General features: G+C 42.8%; 1 protein-coding gene across 2 annotated transcripts; it reads right to left on the reverse strand.

Annotated features, from left to right (window-relative positions):
* Positions 1 to 562: 562 nt before the first annotated feature.
* On the reverse strand, positions 563 to 5,802 carry ZNF281 (zinc finger protein 281). 2 transcript variants are annotated; one of them, XM_075528739.1, is made up of 2 exons: positions 5,656 to 5,802; positions 563 to 5,429 (listed from the first exon to the last, which is right to left on the reverse strand). In XM_075528739.1, exon 2 carries the CDS (start codon positions 5,413 to 5,415, stop codon positions 2,740 to 2,742), a length of 2,676 nt encoding a protein of 891 aa, XP_075384854.1. In that variant the 5' UTR covers positions 5,416 to 5,429; positions 5,656 to 5,802; the 3' UTR covers positions 563 to 2,739. The 2 variants fall into 2 exon arrangements, with proteins under 2 accessions (XP_075384854.1, XP_075384846.1); XM_075528731.1 differs by having other exon boundaries at positions 563 to 5,433; positions 5,656 to 5,798.
* Positions 5,803 to 19,702: the final 13,900 nt, after the last annotated feature.

Below are 19,702 nucleotides of genomic sequence, written 5' to 3' on the forward strand. Positions count from 1 at the left end.
ATGTTCAGTGCAAATTATTTTAACATTTCCCTAGAATACTACCCACACCAGAGTACCAAAAGAAGTCTGAACTAGGGCCTCTGTAATCTCACAGCACCATTTCTCATCTTATTTAGTTTTCATCTTTAAAAACCATGTATTTAGTAACCTTTTCCAAAGATCTTTCTTGTATCAATATTTATATGCCTTAGCAATTTCCTGCTAATCTAGGCTCAAATTTAACACAACTGATTAACTACTGCTGAAAATACTTGCAACTGCTTTTGTGATATACTATGATTACAACCTTATTAGGTAAAATGAATGTACCTAGAACCAAGATAATGGAATCTAATTTAAAATCAAGCCTCAATAAATGTAACATCTCTCTGGAATAATATTTAGGTTGCCAACCAGACTTTACAAGGACACATCTTAATTTATGTAACATTGAATTTCTAGCCTTTCATATTATTGTGTATCTCAAAAACAAAGAACATTTTCCTTAAACTTTCAGATAAATCAAGATACATCAAGCACTTTTAAATGTAATAAAAATAGAAGCTATGAAGGGACAGGTTACTCCACGGATGCAAATATTTAATGAAATGCAGTCAATAGGAAAATCTGAAAATGTGACTAGGTATTAAGTGATATCTCCTTTCTTCAAATTTGTGATTAACAGGACTTTTATTGGTAGTAAACTAGAGCAAACAATCAGAATAATAATACATAAGCAGTATTCAGTACACACAATAAAAGTTAAAGGAAATTCAAAACCTGTATAAAACAAAAAAACTGGAGAGAAACCATACAGCTTAAGAGATACAGTGGTAGAAGTCCTCGCTGTCCTTGGATTACAGCTAGGATTCTGTACCCAATACAACTGACCGCACTTACCACAGTAAGAAATGCAAACTTTTTAGTACTGAGTGAATTTAAGATTAAATACATTTTTCTAAAAACCTGGCATTGACAAACAGGTGACTTTTCGGCTGATAAAGAAGACTTAAGGGTAAAAAAGTGGGGAAAGGAAATTAAACTAGTATTTTGTAACCATTTTTTTAATAATTTCTTATCTTTCCAAACACTGCTTTCATAACAGAAGTGTTTTACACTTGCACAATATTAATTACTTTATTATACATGGAAGCCTGTGGTAGGCTGATTACACAATAAGACTGCAAACAACCAGTGGTACTTTTCTGACGTCAGAAAAGTACATAAGACTGAAACATCACCAAAAGTACATAAAAAAACTCATCAGCATAAACAGCAAAGTACATTAAAAAATATAATCAGGAAAAAAATACAATTGCTAAAAAGTGGTTTAGAACAGAGCTACTGCCTTTCAGTAGCTTCAAATGGCCATTAGCGTTCATAGCAAGTTCTGATGACTTTACAAGACCCATGTACAATACTGACAAAATGTACCCTTTAAAAATGTACATTAAAGGCTGCAATTTCAGAGAGGTTCTGATGTCATCATCAACATGGACACACTCTTACTAGCCATTTCACCAGCTGGGATTACAACCTTATTAATATTCATAGCTTTGAAAAGGATTTTTATTATACATGAAAAGGTTTAAGGGATTTCTTTAAAAAAAGGGAGGGGCGTTTACCCTACTGTTCAGTATTTGGATGCCTCATGGCATATAAAATGCATAATGAATCATTAGAATGTGAATCACTGTAAAGTTTAAACTATCAAGATAGAGAGAAGAGGGGACAAGGAAGGCCTAAAACTCTAAGAAAATAAAAATAAAAACCCCACACAGGAGAAGTGTACGTGATAGTACAGATCAGAGTAACAACGTTTTAGGCCATGTATAATAAATAATAGGTTTCCCAAATTGCAATGAATTATGTAATGCCAACTTGGGTTCTAATACTGGAACCAACAACCCCGTGGGCTTCAACACTGTCTTCTATGTCAGTAGAATCTCTTAATGGAATTACAGCCTTGCCACAGTTCAGGTTAGGGGAAAGTGGGTGCTTTTTCCTCTCCCCTTCTTCTCCTAGTAAAGCTATCATTCCAGGCTCTGATCAAAGACCCAAGAAGATGTGTTCTACCAGGCTGGAATGAATGTGGTCTGGAAGTTCAGAGTACATTGAAAAGCTGCAACAAAATATAGGTAGCCAACACCTCAGAATTTTGGATCAGCCCAGATGGAGATAGCAATTTGAAATGTTTTCGATCCCTTACTTTAAAAAGATGAAATGTGTATCTTAACAGTCCAGATGGAGCAATTTGAAATGTTTTCGATCCCTTAAATGATGAAATGTATATCATACTATCTGTAAATTGGATATTCCATTACAGTGATAACGTACAGAATTCCCATGCGTTATTACACTTTCCTGAGAGTAAAGCAATTAGAATAACCTTAATCCTAGCAACAAAGTTTTTTTTTTTTTCGTTTTGTGTTTTTCTAGGTTTTTTTTAAAGGGTTTTTTTTCTCCTTTTTTTTGCATTTAAAACTTTTGGGCTAATCCCTGACAATCTATACATGTAAATTTGATTGCTAAACATTGTCACTTTGAATGTCAAACTATTTTTAATCTATTGATTTTGATTAAAAATCATAATACAAACAGCTAAAATCACGCTAACAAAATAAACTAAATATGAAAAGTTGCATTGAAAGGGCATTACATTATTCTTAATAGGATCGTGTAGAAACATTCCAATGGCAGTGTTCTCAAAATAAAACAAAATTACATTAGAAGACCCCCAGCCTGGTCACTTCGGGGACCTTACCTGTAACTCTGGCTGGTGGGTGTCTTTACTCTTGTACTACATGGCTCACTTACATCAGACATCATATTTGTATACCCTGAGAAATCTGATACTGAAGTCCTTACTCTATGGTCCACTTCTCCATTAGAGTTAGTGATAAAGGTCATTGGCACCCTGCTGCCCGACTTAAACTGAGAACCAAATGCTTGTGCAAAGTTCTCGATCTGGTACGTTGTTCTAGGCTCTATGTCTTTCTGAGGATCTAACTGGCTAGCTAACTCCTGAGATGGAATCTGAAAGCTTGCTGAGGACTCTAAGTTTTTCTGTTGTTCCTTCTGGCTCGTCAACTTCTGAGATGAGGACTGGAAGGCTGAGGAAGTCTCTAGGTTCTTCTGGGAATCTATCAGGTCATCTAGCTCCTGGGAAGGTGTCAACTGCTGATGTGTTGCATCCAAAGCAGATAAATAAAGACCTGGTTGAGACCCAAACAACATCCCAAAAGGAGGCTTTGGCAATGAAGATGGCAACACTGAGGTAACAGATTGGCCGAAACCACACTCCAAAGGAGATGTAGTGTATATTTGTTTTTCTGGAAATAAAGTGTGGTTATGGAGAGGTGACGACAGACTGACAAACTGGAAACTGGGTGCAAGAGTAAAACCTGCATTGTTGGATTTTTCAAAAGCCTGTTGGAGGTATTTGGAGTATTCTTGCAACATGCTTGTTTTATCATTTGAAGGTGTCTGGGTGCCTGGGCTCAAATTTTCCTCTTGAACCAATTCTGAATGCTCTCCTGAGGTGTGTAAATCCACCCGCGGCTCCGTTATGTTGAAAGGATCCTCCTTCTGGCTTTCTGATTTGTTGGAGTATTGATCCAAAATACTTTGTAAAACCTCATCGGGAATCCCAGACTTGTCGTGACAAGACTTAATTTCAGCATTTAGAGCTGAAGAGTCAATAAGCGACAATGGCGCCTCATTGTCCAAAACACTGACACCTGCGGACTGAATGACTGACTGCTGGGAGACCATGTGTCCTACATTTATAGAAAAGGCACTGTTGCTGCTGGCGGTTGGCAAGTATCTTCTTTTCTTTGAGAATTGCATGGCATCATCATAATTACTACTTATTTGACTTTGTTTGCCACTTGCACTTTGGAGAAGACTAATGGTCTCCACACTATTATTGGATACCAGGCCAAGGGAACCGCTGGGTTTCCCAGACAAGGATTTCTGCCCAACAATGTCTGGTAAAGGTGACACGAAGTTAAGGTAGTTTTTGTCTGTATTCTTTCTGCTTCCTTTTTTGAAGATCACCTTTGGCACCCTTTTCTGCAATTCATCGAGACCAGTGCCAAGCATGCCTCCACTGGAAGACACAGTAGGCATCTCTACGGAGTAACTCTGCATGCTTATACTATTGGAAATGTGGGGCTCGTTTGCTTTACCAGTCTTATGTTCCTTATTTTCAATAGCTACACTTTTTGACTTTGTTTTCCTCCTTGATGAACTTGTATTTCCCTGAGACAACACAGCCAGATTACCCATATTGTTATGGTTTGATGACCCAGGTTCTGCACTAGCTGCTCCTTTAGCTATGGCTTCACCACACGTGCGCCTGTGCTTCAACAATCTATCAGTCCTGGAAAAATACTGTTGGCAAGTGTCACATTTGTATGGCTTTTCTCCACTATGTGTCCTCTTGTGTCTCTCCATATGGTACTTCTGAATAAACTTCATGCTGCACTGATCACAGCCAAATGGCTTCTCTCGACTATGGATTTTCTCGTGCCTCTGCAGTAGGTATTTCTGAATGAAGCCCATGCTGCACTGACTGCACTGGAAAGGTCTCTCTCCTGTGTGAATGAGGACATGTCTCCGCAGGTGATAGGAGCTTCGGAAAGCAGCACTGCAGTGATCACAGATATGAGGTTTCTGACTTGGGGAGAGGATGGCAGCTTCTCCATCTCCAACCAAAGGAGGTTTGGAAGATGCACTTGGCTTCCTCTTGGCTTTGATTCCCTGAGATTCTGGCTTTGGCCTCTTTGCCTTTTTGACATTAGTGTCCTGCTTTGGCTCCTCGTTGCCCCGGTGGTGGTCATCAGTCCTGCTGCTGCCGAGCAGCACGTCGCGGTGGTGCTGGCCTGGTTGCTGCTGAGCATGCTGGTGGAGAATGCTGAGGTCCTGGATGACGCCGTGGCTCCCCCCTTCCCCGCCTGCTAGGCCCGGGGATCGCTCTTCAGCCCCAGCGAACAGCCCTCCGAAGTGGTGGTGGTGATGGTGGTGGTGGGACTGCTGCTCCTCGGGATCTGTTGGTTTCTCCTGTTTGATGCTAACCAAAGACTGCAGGAATCCCCAGGAGGTCCTCTGCGAGGGGAAGGCCGCGGCGGACGCCGCCGGCTCCTTCTTGAAAGTCATGTCCGGGGCTGGCGGAGGGGGGGGCTCGGCGGCCGGGGTTGCGGAGGTAGAGGATAACACGCACTGCGGGGGAGGGGCGGCCGACCCCGCCGGCCGGGTGAAGCTGGTGACCGGGGGAAGCCGGTGGTTGAACATAACCATACCCTGGGGAAAGGTGGGTTCCATCTCTGCCCTCCTGCCGCCGCCGCCGCCGCCGCCGCCGCTACCACCACGGCCGCCCGAGCCGCTACTGCCGGTACCGCCGCCGCCACTCAGGAACCCGCTGCCGATTTTCATACCCCGGAGGAGGCCTGGCTGAGGAGAGGAGGAGGAGGAGGGAGGGAGGAGGAAAAGGGCTAGAACCGGGCCCGGGGCCGGGACCACCGCCGCACTCGGGACCCCGCCGCGCCGCCGCCCAGACCGCAACGCGCCCGGCGCTAATTCGCAGCGCCGCCGCCTCCGGCACCGACACGCAGCGCTCGGAGACGCTTCCCCGGGGCTCGCCCTCCCGCCCCCGGGACCACCGGCAACACTTACGGGTCCCGCTGCCGCCGCAGCCGCCGTCGCCTCCAGTTAATAAAAATAACGCCGTCCTCTCCACAATGGAATTAAAAGCCTCCCCGGTACTGCGCAGCCGCGGCGCGGTGTCTGCCGGGAACGCCTCGGCCCGGCCAGAGGGAAGCGCCGCGGAGCCAGCGCGCCTGCGCCGCAGCTTCCGCCCGGCCGGCCTGTCAATCACTGGGGCGGTTGGGCGGAGGGGTGGCCCGGGCTCGGAGGGGCGGGGACTTGGAGCCCCGCTCGAGGGGGGCTTCCCCGGAGGTTAGTCGTGGTTGGTGGGCTGGGTTGAAGGAGATGAAGATGATTGGGGCGGGGGGGGGGCGGGGGGGTCGCTCAGGAGGTGGAACCCAAGGGGCGGGAAGTTACGGGGGACGGTTCTGCAGCGTGGCGTGGGAGCTGGAGGAGGAGGCTGGAGGAGCCGGGGGTAAACTGAGGGCTGAAGGCTGGGGCTTTCTGTGAAGTTTGCAATCCAGGCATTGGATCCAAAGCCAAACCCATGAAATGCATCACTTAATTCGCTTTTGATTCTAAGCTCTACCTAAAACCATTAAACGCTATTTGTTTAAAAAAAATAAAATAAAACCCAAACAGCTTGCCTGGGTATCCCGCTTAATTTTGGTAACACTTTGTTAATGAGCGCGTCTTCCCCCCCCCCCCCCCCGCATTTATAGGAGGAGCCCTTTTTGCAACTGCAATCCAGGTACTAATGGAGACCAAAAAAAAAAAAAAAAGGTCATACTGCCAACGTACCTGAAGGCTACTGGAAAAGGAAACGGCGTGTGATCCAGGTGCAGCAGCCCTGTAAAACACACCCACACACATACTTCATCACCATCAGATGTCATTTAAATGCCCTCATACCTTCGCAGTCTGGCCTAATGAGTTTGTTTGCCACGTTGTACTGCTGCCCATTATATCTGTGAAGGATTGACCACCAGGCCTGCCACTCCCTTCCCCCTATAGAATACTGGAAAATGCATGCGAAATTACTCATTCTTTCTCTTAAAGAGAAATTACCAAGTAAAATCTTGAAAGTAAAATCAGATTAACAAAAACAAAACCTAAATATTCAGTGCCTTAGGCGTTGACGTGCTAACCTCAGAGTTGGCGGTTCAGATCCACCAGCTGCTCAGATGCGAGAAAAAGATTAGGTTGTCTCCTTCCATAAAGATTTAGTATCAGAAACCCTACTTGTCACCCCCCCCCCCAAAAAAAAAAACCTACTTAGGCTCAATATGTGAGTCAGAATGGACTGCTGGCAATGGGTCTTAATACATTGAAGGCAAGTAGGTGTTCACTCAAATCCAGTGGATTTCTTGGCTGCTAACCGCAAAGTGAGCAGTTCAGCTGTGCCAGTCCACCGCAGTCAACAAGCTTTCTGGTCCTTAAAGATTTAAAGCCTCGGAAACCCATAGGGGTTTGTCCCTTAGGCTACCCTCATTATCTCACTCACGGTCATCGTTGATGCTGACTCAAAGCAACCCACACTGTGAGACCTGTGTATTAAGTATGCAAAAAATTGGAACCAACAAGCTTCCTAGTAAAGCACATTTATAAATCAGGCTTTTATTTTACTTGTTTTTATTAATCATTTTATTGGGGGGCTCTTACAAATCTTATAACACTCCAGTTACTTGTGTTAAGCACACTTGTACATGTGCTGCCATCAATGTTTCCAAAACATTTCATATTTTTAATCAGAGAACTGGAAGATGATTGTTTCTTTATGTAGTTTATGAATGAAATGGCAGGTCAGTTTTCTCACAATGTCTCTAGCTAAGTAACTTAGAAATGTCACCATTGAAATCCTAGTAATCATAGTGGACACTTAAAGACTTCTCTGGGGAGGAAAAAATCCCACTAAAATAAAAACAAGGCTTCTCTGAGTCTACCTCAAATGCTTGAAAGACGAATGAGCAGTTGGAGGTGCCCCAAACGGTACTTTTCAAACTTGCTGCAACTACATATGAACATTCTTCCACTGCGAAGCCTTAATGCTATTAAGTACAGCTAAAGTGTTAACCCAGGGACTGAAATTCAAAAACTTAAGGCCGTGGTAAAATATTAGTCAATGCCTATGAGAAATGAGGCTGTCCCTTTATTCAGGGTGCTGGTGTTTAATAGTAAGCTGGGATGCATATAAGCCAGCCCAAGCGTGAAGGGCAGTAGGACACTCATATGAAAAGCCAACTTTGTTCCTCAGTTATCAAGATAAGAAACCTGTCATTTCTCTCATTCACTCTGTCAGCCTTGAGGTACTCCTGGCCGACTTACCTCCGTGTTGTACACCCCATATATCAGGAAGATGAAGAGACCCTGTACAATAAAATGGAGGGGAAAGCTGTTAACGCTAATCATTTCAGCAGTAGAAATACCTGGAATAAACTTTCCCGGGAACAGACAAAAGAAGACACACGTCATCAAGGTCAATTTATTTTTCTATTTTTCAACATTAGAAGCGGTGCCTTGAACATTTATATGGTAACACACCAGCACCTCACTTAGAGTGGTGGCGCTATCGAATACTTTAGCAACTGAAATAAAAATGCCATCTCAAGTACATAGAATATCAATTAAAAAAATCAAAATACCAGGCCCTGAAAGATGGCTCAGTAATGAAAAAAAGTCAGACTCAGAAATAGTATCAAACTAATCATAGAAATAGCACTAAGCATCAGTATTTCTAAGCCCTGATGAAATTATAGCCACAAGAATACACTTGATATAGTCTTAAATGTTATTAAATCTATTATATACATGTAGATTATAGAAATATAAGACCAATAAAAGAATGAGCTTATGGGAATAATTTAAATCTGAATAATTTGAAAAATAATATTTAAAATGCCAGTTCAGATGAATTTCACATTCTCAGCAGGGTATGAAACCGCATACCTTTGTATTATAGATGCAAGTTCAGAAAGTCTACATATTCATATTTTCACTTTAGAAAATGCTTTATTATGAAATATAAATGAATCCTAACTCTCAATATTATAAAATATAAGTGAATCCTAACTCTTAAATCTATACATAAACCAATTTTGAAAGTAAGTGAAATTGCTATGCTTTAAACTTAATAGAGATAATAAGTTCAAAGAAATTTTTCTTGTGCTTTTTGCCTTGAAATAAAAATCTATACTGTACTATTCTTGTTAGGTACTAAGATGCCCAAGGTTAAATAGGGGGGTGGGAATAGTTCAGTAATGTGCCATTTTCAAAAAGAAAGTATTGCCAGAATATTTGTTTTAACTCTTTTAAAAAAAATCATTTTATTGGGGGCTCATATAGCTCTTATCCATCTCATACAATCCACCTATCCATCCATTGTGTCAAGCACACCTGTACATTTGTTGCCATCATCATTCTCAAAACATTTGCTTTCGACTCTTGAGTCCCAATATCAATTCCTCACTTTTCCCCCTTCTTCCCCACTACCCCCTCCCTCATAAACTCTTGATAATTTATAAATTATTATTTTGTTATATCTTACACTGTGCGACGTCTCCCTTCACCCACTTTTCTGTTTTCCATCCCTCAGGGTGGAGGTTATATGTAGATCCTTGTCATCAGTTCCCCCTTTCTACCCCTCCTTCCCTCCACCCTCCCGGTATCGCCACTCCCACCACTGGTCATGAAGGGATCATCTGTCCTGGATTCCCTGTGTTTCCACTTCCTATCTGTACCAGTGTACATCCTCTGGTCTAGCCAGATTTGTAAGGTAGAATTGGGATCATGATAGTGGTGGGGAGGAAGCATTTAAGAACTGGAGGAAAGTTGTACGTTTCTTTGTTGCTGCCCTGCACCCTGACTGGCTCATCTCCTCCCCACAACCCTTCCGTAAGGGGTGTCCAGTTGCCTACAGATGGGCTTTAGGTCTCCACTCTGCACTCACTCTTATTTACAATGATATGACTTTTTGTTCTTTGATGCCTGATACCTGAGAATTTCAACACCTCATGGTCACACAGGCTGGTGCGCTTCTTTCACATGGGCTTTGTTGTTTTAACTCTTAATGTTTAACATTTTACAGATAATGGAAACACTCTAGAAGCAGGAGGTTGTATAAAGCAGAAATTAGTTTTGCACTTGCTAGTTTGTTTTTAATCACAAAAGAAAGCAAACTCGATTACCTGTAGGACAGCCCCTTCCAGTGACGTATGTCCTCACCTGTAATTAGGGGGCTTGCATGTCCCCAGAGAATATAAAAGGAGCCTGGGCTATCATGGAATCTCTCTCTCTCCCTCCACATGAACCATCATGTGGGGCAGAGGTGAGCATGCTACCATGAAAAAAAAAAAAAGAAAGAAAATGAACTCATTGCCAGTAAGTCAATTCTGACTCATAGTGACCATATGGGGGTAGAGTGTAGCCTAGTGGATTTTCAAGGCTGTAAATCTTTAGAAAAACAGACCAACTGGCTGGTGGACTTGAACTGCCTCCCTTCTGTTTACAACTCAATGCTTAACCTTCTGTACCAAGAGGAAGCCCCCTCTCCTGCTTTTTTAAAAAACAGATTTTTTTTAAAGAAAAAAATATGGTTACAGAAAATTGTAGAAGACAGTATTGTTGTTTTGATGTTCTGCACAGTGGAGTCAGTTCCAAGCCTATATATAACACAATGAAACACTACCAGGTCTCGGACTATTCTCACAAGTTGTTTTTGAGTTTATTATTACACCCACTGTGTCAAACCAACTGCTGGGCGGTCTTCCTCTTTCTCAGTGACCCTCGACTTTTCCAAGCTTGCTGTCCTTCTCCAGGTCTGGTCCCTCCTCCTTCACATGTCCAAAGTGTCACCATCAAACCAACTGCTGGGCGGTCTTCCTCTTTTTCACTGACCCTCGACTTTTCCAAGCTTGCTGTCCTTCTCCAGGTCTGGTCCCTCCTCCTTCACATGTCCAGAGTGTCACCATCTGTAATTCCCCTGCAGCACTCTCCTTGTGTTTCTTTCAGGACAGATTTGTCCGTTCTTCTGGCAGTCCAGCAGACTTGGAATAATCCTCACCAACACCATACTTCAAATGCATCACGTCTTCCTTATTCATTGTCAAGTTCCACATGTATGTGAGGCGATCAGTGGTAGTACACTGGTTCGCATATAACCCTCACGCAGTCTTCCCTGTTTATAGCATCTTACATTGCTATGGCATGATCCTTACAATTAATCTTCCTAGTTTTCAGTACTACTACCCATATAATTTCAGAAACGAAAACACTTGAAAGATGTGGGTTTGCATGAACAAGAAAGATTAATGATGGGTTGTAAAAATCACAATTTCCATTTGGTAACAAACTTAAAAAACCAAAATGTTGTCAGAGCTTTTCCACTGTGTATACACGATGCCCTTACATTCAAATACAGTACTCAATTTAATCTTTCAAGTAGGTATGCTCAAGCTCCACATAATCCAAAACAAAGTGCCATTGAGTCCATTCTGACTCCTAGCTATCCACGACAGGGTTTTTGAGACTGAATCTTTAAAGTGTAGCTCCCATGACTTTGAGTCTCCAACACCCAACCCACAGTGTTGCTAGGACTTCTTGAAGATCTACATAACCCAGGATATATTCAAGTTACTCTGGTGGCAGAGATCTTACAGGTTACTTGTTTGTCTGCATTCTAGATAATTCTGGAAATTTTAAAAAATCTGATTTATGTAAAAATTATAGAATAAGGCTTTCCACTATCAATTGCTAATTCTCTATTTCATTTTTGTACTATATAGATACAAAATTAAATCACAATTTTTTTAATTTTCTGAAAAAAATCACAAATTTTAATTCTATGAGATAGGAGTATTTTGCTTCATGCGATAAGATTTCCTGTTCATTGAATTGCATGCACTCTGATTGCTACAGGAGAAGAAGGCCGGGTGTTTATAAGAGATCTAAATGACACTTGGGAAATCAAAGAGCTCTTCTGTGGTGTATGTAATCGCTCCAGCGATTTACCAATTTTAAGTCTGGGTTTCTCTTAAAGGAAAGAAGGAAGATTTTTTTTAAAAATCACATTTCCTCCCTGGTCTTGGTAAACTGTGGAGAATATGTCCCTTTATTTTTATTTACTACATTTTCATGTGACTTGTTACATTTCAAATTTTCAGAGTTTTAACTCTGAATAAGTAAAACGATCAGCAAAGCAGGCCTCTCATTAAAAGGACTTAAACTGAAATTATTTTTCAAGGATTTCAAATAAAGGTAGTTTCAGTCTCCAAAGTTTGTTCTTATCGTTCTTTTTGTTGACAGATGCACACTCATGATAAATGAAGTCAAGCTCCCAAAGGATGGCTTCTGAAGACTCAAGAAATCGGAAGCTTGAAATCACTCTAAGAGCTCGCTGCCTCTCTTTGGTGTACCCTTGTGGAGAGGTAAAATACTACATGCTACTACTAATAAACTTATTTTATTTCATGGGCCCCCACAAATGATAATACCCCCAAACACACACCCTCACTGAATCTACCAGTGACCACCAACATTTGTGATAACTTAGCTACAAGGTCTCAGAACTTCCCAAGCCCTTTTAACTACTGGGAAAAAACCCATTTCTTCTAGTTTGCAAAGGGGACACTCAAAGTAGAAACATCTAAGCAGACGAATCTGGAGCCATAACTATGAGCCCACTTTGAAATGCCTGCAAAGAGAATACCTTTAAGAACAGCTGGAAGGAACCAACTGCCAGTCTTCAACTGGCACTGGGTTTTCTGGAATATCATAAACCAACATTCTGTGCTATGAAAGAGGGAAACTGGAAAGGTACCATTCATTTCTGAGGTGAAAGGTCTTTCATGTCTGCTACAAGGTCCTTGCTACTCCATCCACAGGCATAGCCATCCATGACATCTCTGGACTATTTATCCATAGAGGTCCCAAGTTCTCACTGTTTAGTCACAGTAAAAATAGCAGGAGATGGACAGGAAACATCTAAACCGTAGCTGGATTCCTGTAGCCTGTGTGTGTGTACTTTATGGGCAGGAGCCAGGATATTGCATCTGATACTGTACAGGAGTTAAAAATAGAAACTAAAGGGGAAAGAGGAAAAAGAAAAGTTAAAAAAAAAAAGCTCAGATTCTCTTATTTCATCCTCATTTATCTTTGAAGCATTAAAAACCGAGGCAGCTTTGTAAATATTTTCACTGTCATAGAAGCCCAGCGAACAGTATCTGCAGATTCAATACCAGACATGAAGTCGGTTATTTTTGCAATAATCAGTACTTTTAGTGCAGTCCATGATGGCTAAACCTTCTTTTAAAGGATGATATGTTCTTTCCTGATGATAGCAAAAAATAAATTAAAAAGAGGAAATGTATCTCCATAGACAGTACAAGAGTCTGACTATTAACATCACTAATGTATGTATGGCTCTTGCAAATCACTTCATTTACATAATTCCATTTGTCCCTCCCTGTAAAGTGGAAGCACGAGTATTGTTAGCTTTGCTTTGAATATGGAGGTTTTGAAGCTGCTCTGAGTGGCACAATGCTGACAAGTTGGCAGAGCCAAAGATTAGGACTCTGACTCCTAATGTAATATTCTTTCACATCCACGGTCTTATTGACACCTTCGCAATTCTTCAGTTACCAGTTTCTAGTTAATGACATTGTTAAGATCTCCTACAGCTCAGGTGTGTTGAAAGCACATTGCCGTTTAATTAGCTCAAAGGGTCAGGGGCCCACTCAGGATCCCAGGCATAATCAGGTTTCAAATAACCCAGGCCTCTACCATGGCCAAGAGGGCTAGTCAACACAATTGGAAGTAGGCTCCGCGATGGTGCATCTCAGCTGCTGTGTGCCAGGTTCTGGCTTGCTCACACGCTCGTTGAGTGATGCGCACTTGCGAATCGCTGGCAAACAGCTTTTCCCATCAAAAGGCTGATAGGTAACAGCGTAAGCAAACATCCCGATCGTTGTCATCAGTGACTCAACGTTTCTGAATGCGTGGCGTTAGAGTGTGCATTTTCATTGATTTATTTTTGACGAATCATGCTTGAACCTGTTTTCCAAGAACAACCCCTATTTTCAGGACCATCTACCATAGCAGCATAAGCATCAGTATACAAAACCCAACTCCAAACCAGATGTGTTGTCCTTAACTGGATTCCAACTCATGGTGTCCCCATGGATTACAGAGCAGAACGGAATGTTGGCTGTAATCTTTGTGGAGCCAGTTTGCCCCATCACCCTTTCTTGTCAGCGCCCCTGGGTGCGCTCCACTGCCCCATGTAAGTTAGTTGTTGTTAGTTGCCATTGCATTGATTCCGACTTATGACAGCGGCATGTGTGCACAGTAGAGCTGCTTCCTGAGGTTTTTAAGGCAGTGTGACTGCTCCGAGCAGATTGCAGTCTTGTCTTCCAAGGCACCTCTGCAGACACTGCAGATCAATTCGGAGAAAGGGATGGAAGAAGGATGCACACCTAGCTGTTGTCACTAGTTTCTCAGTGGGAAGGCTGAGAAGGTGAGGAAGGAAGACAGGAGCAAATTGAGAAAACGTGCCTGATGTTTCAACTGAAGAGGTAGAACAAAACATTCCATCATGTAATATGGATAGAAAACAACCTGCACATACATGAACAAGGATCTAAATATTCTTGACAAATGAAATAATCTATTTGATTGGGTACAAGTTACAGTAATGTTTTTCTCGAGCTCTATGATTTTACTATAGGGACTTCAGTAAATTCGTGCAATAAAGGTTAGCTGGGCTTATTTTTAAAGATGCATTTATTAATATGAATAAGAGAATACATATATACACATGCATATTTAATGTCCACATATACATGTACATGAAGGGGCTTCCAAATGTTTGTGGGAAGGTTCCATTGTTTTAAACGTTCATATTCCCACAAACTTTTTGAAGCCTTTTTGTACCTATGTGGTGTGCCCATGCGCCCACGCACGTTGCTGATGAGTCATTTTGACACATGATGACCCTGCGTGAGTCAGGGTAGAACCATGCTCCAGAGGATTTTTTTGGAAGTAGATTGTCAGGCCGCTTCTCAAAGCACTTCTGGGTAGACACGAAACTCCAACTTCTCCAACCTGTTGGTTAACAGCAAGCACATTAACTCTTTACATTACCCAAGGAGCCTTATATGTGAGCGCGCATGTGTGTATACATGTGTAGAATGTATTTGCAGTGTGTGCATGTGGCAGGCTAGTTAGAAATAAAATCTGAAAATAAATTAGAAGTTCAAAAGAAGAAAAACAATTCTTCCACAGATCTACCATTTTATTTTGCTTTTGCTGGCCACGGCCATCCCAGTGACAGATTGCTGGGGAATCTGTGCTGAAAGGTCCCCCTCACTAGGCACCAGCTGCTGTGGGAAGATCACAAAGAGGGCTCCTACCTACATCCTGCCCTCAAGAAGCCCAGCAGAGGAGGTGTATTTAAAAAAGAAGAAGTATTGATTCTTTGAGATGCGTAAACCAGAAGACATTTTATAGTAATCTGTCAGCGCTAAGATCTGTTAAGTGTTTGCCTCTTTCATATGGGTGTGTTTGAGTTGATACCTTCCTGACGATCTAATTGTTGGAGAAGCAGAAGTGATCCGGGAGACAGCTGGGAGCAGCGTTTCAGAGAGATGAGCTGTAAAATCCCAGCCTTGTAAGAACACAAAGCTCTCCTGTCTAGGACCTTAAGGAGCTCAGAATGGCCACGGCAAGTGGTGTCCAAGTGGAGGAGGGAAACGAGGTGGAACAAGAGAGAGAGGACGGCTCAGACATGGAAAGGCCTTGTGTGCCGTGCCAAGGCATCCAGCTAGTCTCCTTTAGGGAAAGGAGGTCAGTCACTCAAGGCTTCATCAGGAAGGTGATGCCACAGTTTTAGTATTGTCTTCAGAGTGACTGGTAGTGGTGAGGGAGCTGAGTGTGGTGCAGAGTAGAGGTAGGGCAATGAGTTAGGATGCCCTCACCAGTGCATGACAACCCTTCCTTCACCTCCAAACTGCAGAGTCTCCCGGTCTAAGCTGCTGACCTCAGAAACCACGAATTTGGAAGCGTGATGGGGACCATATCCAGATTGCAGTGAGCTAGCTGGGCGAGCGCTGACTGGGAGCCAGGTTAGCCTAGATAGAGATGGACAGCATTTCCACAGGGAAGCAAAGTCCAAGCCCGGGATTTGCGGTGCCCTGGTTTTGTTTGAGGGACACCGAGTTCGAGCTGGCGGTGGATTACATGGTAAGCGCGTTCTTTGGTCAGGTCTTTCTCAAACGTCCATTGTTTCCGCTGCTCTCCAATGAGCGAGGTGGCAGACATTCAAGATTAAGCTCTCTGGTGATGTCTCAAGGGTGCTTGTTTGGTATTCTTTGTTGACGGGAGGTCAGTATCATTTCAATGTGACGGGCATGGGGCAGATTGTCATTCTCTTAGAAAAGTAAAGAAAACTGTAATCAAACCTAAGCCCCTAAAGGCTGCAGAGGGGCCACCTGTGTGTCTGCGGCATGCCTTTTCTTGGCCTGGCTCCGAGTTAGGAGGTTCCAGGAATCTGTATTTTAGACAAGTACCTTGGTTTGTCCTGATGCCTGTAAAGTGTAAGACTGACTTCCTCATCCAATGGGATACCAAGGAGACCTGCTGGCACAATGTTAAGCCCTCGGCTGCTTAAGGAAAGGTCGGGGCTTCAAACCCACTAGCCTAGAGAACAGAGCCAGCCAGCAATCTGCTCCCTTAAAGATTAATAGCCTGGCAAGCCGACAAGACAGGTCGCGATGAGTTGGAATCACCTTGGCAGCAAACAGCCACAGGAATTCCAGCTCCACCAGGCACAAAACTCTGTGACCTTGGGCAAATGACTTAATCTCTCTGTGCGTTCAGTTTCCTCATTGAAAGCCAAAATAACAATAGTACCTACCTCGGAGTCTTGGGAGGATCAAATGAGCTAATTAAAGCAAAATGCTTAGAGCAGTTCCTGGCTCAAAATAGGGTGTATGTATTTATGCACAAAATAAATAAATAAATCACAGTTTTAGGGAATACTTAGCCAACAAGAGAGTCTGTCAACTTAAGGCGCTTGGAGTTTGCCTTCTTTCAAGTGAAATACATTTTATCTTAAATTAGCTCTCAGATAGTGTGATGGATAGGCTGTAGAGAGAAAGACATTAGGAACCGTTGCAGGACAGATTTCAAATAGCTGCAATAACAAAGTTCCTTAAGTTAAGGAGAAGGATCAGATACAATACAGGGTATACCAGATAGAAATTCCAAACCAAACTGGGGCCTTTGAGTTAATTCTGGCTCTTGGCTTCTCCACGTGTGTCGGAGCAGAACTGTTCTGTAGGGTTTTTAAGGACTGCGATGTTTTGGAAGTAGATTGCCAGACCTTTTTTCTGAGGTGCCTCCGAGTGAGTTTTCATGGCCAAACTTTCCTAACCACCAACTTTCCAGTTAGTAACCAAGCACTTAATTATTTATGCCATCCAGGAACTGTTTGAGCCGATGCAGAGGGTAACATTTTACAGATCTGTGCTATAAGGTGGAACGGTGGGTAACGCATTGAGCTGCTCACCACAAAGTCAGAGGTTCGAATCCACCAGCTTTTCCGTGGGGGAAAGATGAATCTATCTATTCCTGTCAATATTTACTCTTGGAAACCCAAAGGGTAATTCTACTCGGGTCCTGTAATGTTACTACGAACTTGACTCAATGACAGTAAGAATTTTGGGGATGCTATGAGGATTTTATAATCTATTAAATGAATTGGCACACACTAGGTTTCAAATGACCGAAATGCAACCCCAAGCAGATGAAACAAACAGATAAATAAAAAGCGAGGAAGGGGATTTGTTGAAAGTATACTAGGACAGTGATCAGAATTGAATGACTAGTTCACCAGTTGTGTCTCAGAGACAGCCAAGAGAGGAATGCACACCAGCGTCACTGACCATGCTGGGGCCTCCCTCAGAGCAGCTTCTCCAAGGGACTTCTGGCGCGAGCAGCAACTCGACAGAGGAGAAAAGGCTCCTGGTGCCATGCCAGGCCACAGGTCGATCCTCGGACCAGCCGCTGTGGTTAGCTCAGACCGTGGGCAGCATATTAGTTAGGAAAAGCAAGGTCATATAAGAAAATGATCACTCTTTCCTGCTTGATCCTCTTACATTGGAAGCCTATTAAAGCTGATCCTATTAAAACATTTAATATTTCTTAGTTTAGGATCGTGATTTTAGTAAACATAATGGAATTTTACAGACAGAGGCATTTGGTGTCTGGATTAACCTAAAAGCCACCAGGTGTTAGATGGGACAGTCCCTTGCTCATTCTAACTCTTCTGTGGTGTATTCAAATGAGCAGCTCCAGCACTTGCATCTTTACCAGAATCTGTGTTTTGTAATACTAGTGCTTGGCATGCTAAGTGCCATAGAGTCAGATATGACTCACAGTGACCCCCCCGTGTTACAGAACAGAACTGCCCTACTGGGTTTTCTTGGCTATTGTCTTCACTGGAAAAAAAAAATCTCCTGGTCCTTATCCTGGGGAGGGCTTAGGTGAGGTGCACCTTAGTCCTTAAACTGACAACTTTGTTTTTTATCACTGTTATTATTATAACATTTTATTGTGATTCAGGTGACGGTTTACAGAGCACATGAATTTTCCAATCCACAATGCATTTATTATTTTGTTTTGCTTTGTGACATTTGTTGCAATCCCTCAATGTAATAGCAGTCTTCCTCCTTCCTCCCTGGGGTCGCCATTTCCCTATCTCCTTCTTCCCTGCCCCTTCCTGCCTTCTGGCCCTTGGTCTCCAAGGTCTGATTGTTCAGAGAAGCACAGTCCATGCTATTGGCCTGCCTATCGTTGAGCTAAACGCTGGTCCCAGGGGCGGCTTCCATTACGGGTTTCAGAGGATATCTACAAGCCGCAATCGCAGAGGTGCCGCCGGTTCCTATCAGACCACTACATCACACCAATAGGCTTCCAGTGGGTACTTAAACAGGACCAGTAAATGAAGGAAACAGATGCCTTAAGACTGGTTAGGGGCTTAACCGGTTTCCACTGTTGTAGCAAATGGAAAACTAGAACCCAGATCGCTTGCTTCATAGGCTCAAGTGTGATCCACAGTATCATATACTCACCTTGTGCCTCTTGATGAAGATTTCTCTCTGGCCTGAATATGAGCTGCACTTGGTTTCCTAAGGGACCCGTGAACTATGTAATAAATTTGCTGTGACCGCTGGATGCTCAAAATCAAATTTGTGGCCCATTATAAATACCTGTTTGCTTTGTCCTGTATCCTGTGAATGTCTATAAACCAGCTCAAATCCTCTTTGGGGAAAGTGAGGAAATGTACACATAGCCTATCATATTTAAAGCCTGGCACAGTACCTGTGCACAGTAGGCATTTAATAAATATTTTATGAATGGCTATAGCTTGCCTTCCTATTTGTAATGACTCATTTTTCTTTCATAGCTTATTGATGCATCTCTTTTTTTTTTAACATTTTATTAGGGACTCACACTCTGATCACAATCCATCCATACATCAATTGTGTAAAGCACATCTGTACATTCTTTGCCCTCATCATTTTCAAAGCATTTGCTCTCCACTTAAGCCCTTTGCATCAGGTCCTCTTTTATTTCCCCCTCCCGCCCTGCTCCCCCTCCCTTATGAGCCATTGATAATTTATAAATTATTGTTTTGTCATATTTTGCCCTGTCCAACATCTCCCTTCACCCCCTTTTCTGTTGTCCGTCCCCCAGGGAGGAGGTCACATGTAGATCCTTGTAGTCAGTTCCCTCTTTCCAACCTACTCACCCTCAGTATCACCCCTCACACCCCTGGTCCTGAAGGTATCATCCGCCCTGATTCCCTGTGCCTCCAGCTCCTATCTGCACCAGTGTACATCCTCTGCTCTATCCAGACTTGCAAGGTAGAATTCGGATCATGATAGTTGGGGGGGATGCATCTCTTAAGCTATCATTATTTAGCAGAAATTCATATGAAAGGTAAGGCTCCTGGGTCATTTAATGAAAGTTACACTACTAGGAAAGATTTGCCTGAAGAGAGGAATTGTTAAACAAATCATAT

The sequence above is a fragment of the Tenrec ecaudatus genome, chromosome 1 (genome assembly GCF_050624435.1).
Source record: "Tenrec ecaudatus isolate mTenEca1 chromosome 1, mTenEca1.hap1, whole genome shotgun sequence".
Taxonomy (NCBI): domain Eukaryota; kingdom Metazoa; phylum Chordata; class Mammalia; order Afrosoricida; family Tenrecidae; genus Tenrec; species Tenrec ecaudatus.